Source organism: Fulmarus glacialis, unplaced genomic scaffold, assembly GCF_000690835.1.
Source record: "Fulmarus glacialis isolate BGI_N327 unplaced genomic scaffold, ASM69083v1 scaffold13969, whole genome shotgun sequence".
Lineage (NCBI taxonomy): Eukaryota > Metazoa > Chordata > Aves > Procellariiformes > Procellariidae > Fulmarus > Fulmarus glacialis.
The window spans coordinates 10,098-14,249 of record NW_009235346.1 but is presented as its reverse complement, the minus strand read 5'-3'; the positions used below and the strand labels follow the sequence as shown (position 1 = coordinate 14,249).

Sequence of the window (4,152 nt, the reverse complement as noted above, 5' to 3'; positions counted from 1 at the left end):
TGTTGCCCTTTGATGGAGGGGTGGTTTGGGTTTTTTTTGGTTTGTTTTTTTTTTTGAGTTTGGTGTCTGCCATAGCCACTCACTTAAAATCAGTTGTACTTCTGACTTCCAGCAGTTGCTCTTTCAGATTGAGACAAAATACGCCATGTTTTACAGTCATTAATAGACTAGATTTTTTCTCAGGGAACCATAAGAAAGATGAGATGTACTAAAGACCTCATACTATGGCAAAATTAAAAAAAAAAAAAAAAAAAAAAAAAAAAAAGAAAAAGGTTGCTCAGGCCGTAGCAGAGGGACTTAGGGCACAGTGAATGAGCTCTGGACCACAAGTCCAAAATCTGCTTGCCCAGTGATTCACAGGCACAGATTAATCTCTATGACTGAAGGAAGCATCTCCCGGAATGCTAACGTAAAGCATGCATCTGTTTTCCTTGAGCAATCTTGACAGTAGGAGAATCACAATCATCTAACCTGTTCTTATGGGTAGTCAAAAACTCTGACACTGGGAACAAGCCAAAAGTAAATCACTAACAGCATCACTTAATAAAGATTTTACATCAGGTCTAAAATAAACACCACAGTGCCTACTTCAGAATCAATGTCACTTTTTGCTTACAGCACCCAATTCTCTCTCCCTTTCCTTCCCTGAGGGTAAGGAAGTCTGTTTCAAACTGTAGAACCCACCTACAGTTAAAACTGAGATGGAAGTTTAAAAACACCAGAACTAATTCATATGGTGTGTTGGTTGCCAGACAAGAAGCAACACAGGAAACGGCTACTCTGCTGTCTGAATGCAATTTAGCATTGGAGAATAGCAGTGTCAACCACAAAGTTCTCAAAAGAAATAACCAATGTTTACTGAACTGATATAATGTGATTGCTGTGTGTGAATACATTTCAAAGAAGAATCTAGGGACGTTGGCCAGCTAGAGTCTTTGAGATGATCCCAATAAAATCAGCAGGACCTGTCTCTACTTGCAGTAGATTTGAAGTTGGCCCTGTATCTTGAAATCTAGAATAAGAAGTTGTGCTTAAAAGCAAGGATGCGCTTCCTCTGAACAGCCACAAGTTGAATTAGTGGTCCCAAACCTTTTAAACGGTCATTCTTTTCACACCCAGCCTCATGATCAAATTCTTGTGAAAATCACTATGAAAAGATAATTCTGTAAACCAAAGAGCCTCCTTATGAGTGCCTTGGGAATCAGAACATTAATTATAAACAGCTGTAGACAGCTGGGCAGTTTAATATATACATATTTTTTTTCATGGTAATATTTTCAAGAAAGATCCTTAATCTTCCTTATGTGCAGTATGCTTACCTATTCAGCGCCCGCAGAAGGAGGAATGCCAGTGATGTACTACAGCATGGACTTAGGTTTGTTAGCAAGGCCCCCAAGTCCCCAGGGGTATGTTGAGGGGTTGGTGGGGGCAAGGGAGGAAAACGGAATGTTGACACACATCCTGTAGACGGCGCCTGTTCAGACGCCTATGCAGTTCTGGGTTTACAGGTTCTGTTCTGTTTGTCTGTGCCCTTCCATCGTATTCCCGAGGGGAATGAAGATGCAAACTTAACATAATTTTTTACCAGCCTACACAACATCCATTTCCCTCCTTGCTGAAATTAAAAATGTGATTTAATTTCTTCAGATATTTTTTGAAGACTAATAAAAGTTCTCTCACAAAGTAATAACTCCTTGTTTGTGGATCTGCAGTAACTTCCTATACTCGCAACACTTGTATCTTTGTCTCTATAACTCTCCCTTCCATGACTTCGGTAAAGGTACGAGCAGGTAATGCTCCTAATGGAGCTGCTTTTCCCTCATGCCAGCGTTTCAGCCAGCAACTGCGAAGTGTAAACAACGACGTACAAACTTTCCATGTATCTCTTCATGTCTGGGTTAGAGTCCCTTGGCCAGTGCTGTGTAATGGCATTTTGCCTGCTGTTAATGAACTATAAACCATGCTATCACCCTTATAATGCCCATAAGTAACCACTTCTACAACATAGTATCAATATGTATCTATAAATCCACAGGCAGAGACTGCTCTTAAAATGCGCAGCTGCATTCCTCAACAGGCTACACAGGTTTAGGGATTGACATACCTAGTTCTCCCCTGAAGAATGCCTCTACCTGGACACTCAAATATTTATTTTCATGTCAGGTGATATTATTAACTTGAAGTGCTTCCACAGTGCAGAAAAATTTACCTGTTGATATTTCTATCTTTGAGGTGTTAACAACTATTAGTTTTCCTATTACTCTTTTTAACCCATTGTACTGTAAATACTGTACATATTTTTCATCAAACATTTCAATTCATATAAAAATATTCTGTTGAGATGAGAAAGCACTGTCCTTTTCCCACTCCCCAAAACAGAAGGGTTTCAGAAAAAAGAAAACGGCTGGCTATTTGTATCCCTACTTTTCCCCTTCCCTCTCTTTCCTGAATACAGAATATGCTTAAGTGCAAGTATCATATCATTTGCTGGGAAACTAGCTGCTGCTACATCAGAAATCGGACTTCTGCACAGTGGTGATTCATGTGGCAGTTGTGAATATATACAAAAGATTGTCTAAGCATGGACTAACAGCTAGACGGAGCTGTGTGGTATGCTAACTTCACAGCAGCAGATTGATTAGATCCATTTTGAAGCTTTTCTGCCTTCATCTACTAGGCTATAGCTATAGTGATTTTTCCCCTAAGCCCAGTGTTTCAAACTATATCCATCTACAGTTATCACTGTCATTCCAAATAACCAATAAAAAATGAATAATTTCACGATAAAGTAGCATTTTACAACATGAGGTCTAAGAAGGGTCTGCATTTATACTGCCTGGTGTAGACTGATGACACAATGAAAGGCAGGGGCTCCTTACAAAAGTTAATTGGATTAATTAATTTACAATTAACTTGTTTCAGACAAACAATTTGTACAACATAAAAGCCAAGTTGCAACATAAAATCAAAACAAAGTGAAAGTAAGTTCAGATATCACTAAGCAGCAACTTAATTAGACGAGATGTGCAAGCTAAGCTTTCCAGGACATTTTGTGCTGAAGGGCTACCTACAGCAGCTGCACTTCAGAAGTTTTAAAAGCTGCTTACACTGAGAAATCAGTTTTTGCCCCACTCATAAAAAATGTAAGAATAGTTATTATGAGAAACATTCATGCACCATGAAACTTGGTACTTACCTGCCATGTCGATAGCAAAGGGCCTGTCAGCTCTCCAGCCAGTGTACCAGCCAACAACTTTGCCGTTTTCCACGACCGGGCGCTCGTACCGTCGTCCTCCTACCAGTCCCACCGGCCATACCGATACCTTGCGGGTTGTACGCATCTGCAAGAGGCAGGCACAGCATGACTGCATGCACGTTTTCCTAGTAGGCTTTTTTTGTAAGTGTTGGTGGAAAGCCTACACATTAATCATCAAGACTAGGTATTTAAAAGCAATTCTAGCTTACAGATTTCAGCCCAACAGAGTAAGTATTTGAAAGCTGCATGTGCCTACTCATTTTCTGTGAAATCTCCAGCTCTCTAGCCCATAGGCACCTCAATTCTACTGAAAATATCCTATTCATATTATTTTTTATAACAAAAATTTTAAAAGCCATGAAAAAAACCAGTATTTGTTTTCTTGTTTGTTTGGGTTTTCAAAAGTGTAGTAGATCTTTTTTATAGCGTTTTTGCAGTAGGCTTATTTCTATAGATTGCTGAGGTATTGTACAAGCCCAGCGAGAGAGAATGTTATAATAATGATTAACAAATACAGCCTTCATTAAGACAAGTACAATTAGTTTGAGACTGGAAACAAATACACTGAGTACAAGAAATTGTGACACACAACACTTCCCCTGCCTGCAACATACCAGGTTTGCACAGTAGATGTAGCTCAGATCTATTAAAGGCTCACAAAAAAAGATTACGTTTAGGCTAAGCCTTTTTAACTTCTACATTTTCTCTTTAAAAGCTCTGCTGAGTTTCTGAGAAAGACAGAAAGCAGGTCGGGCAAGATGCTTCCGCTTGTTTGCTACCAGTAGCGGGAGTTTTTCCCAATGGTGTAAATGTAACTAAATGCAATTCTGGAAAGGTGGTCCTCATCTAACGTAGAGGAATCTATAGATACTAAAAAATTACTCTTTCTTTAGCAA

At 39.2% G+C, this 4,152-nt stretch overlaps 1 protein-coding gene across 1 annotated transcript in view; it reads right to left on the bottom strand.

Moving 5' to 3' along the window:
- The window catches only part of B3GAT2 (beta-1,3-glucuronyltransferase 2), a 7,896-nt gene extending 4,546 nt beyond the window's left edge, over nucleotides 1-3,350 (bottom strand). The window contains exon 1 of the mRNA XM_009586000.1: nucleotides 3,197-3,350. Coding sequence (XP_009584295.1) covers nucleotides 3,197-3,341 — 145 coding nt within the window. The 5' untranslated portion in view covers nucleotides 3,342-3,350. The remainder of the gene's footprint in view (nucleotides 1-3,196) is intronic.
- Nucleotides 3,351-4,152: the final 802 nt, after the last annotated feature.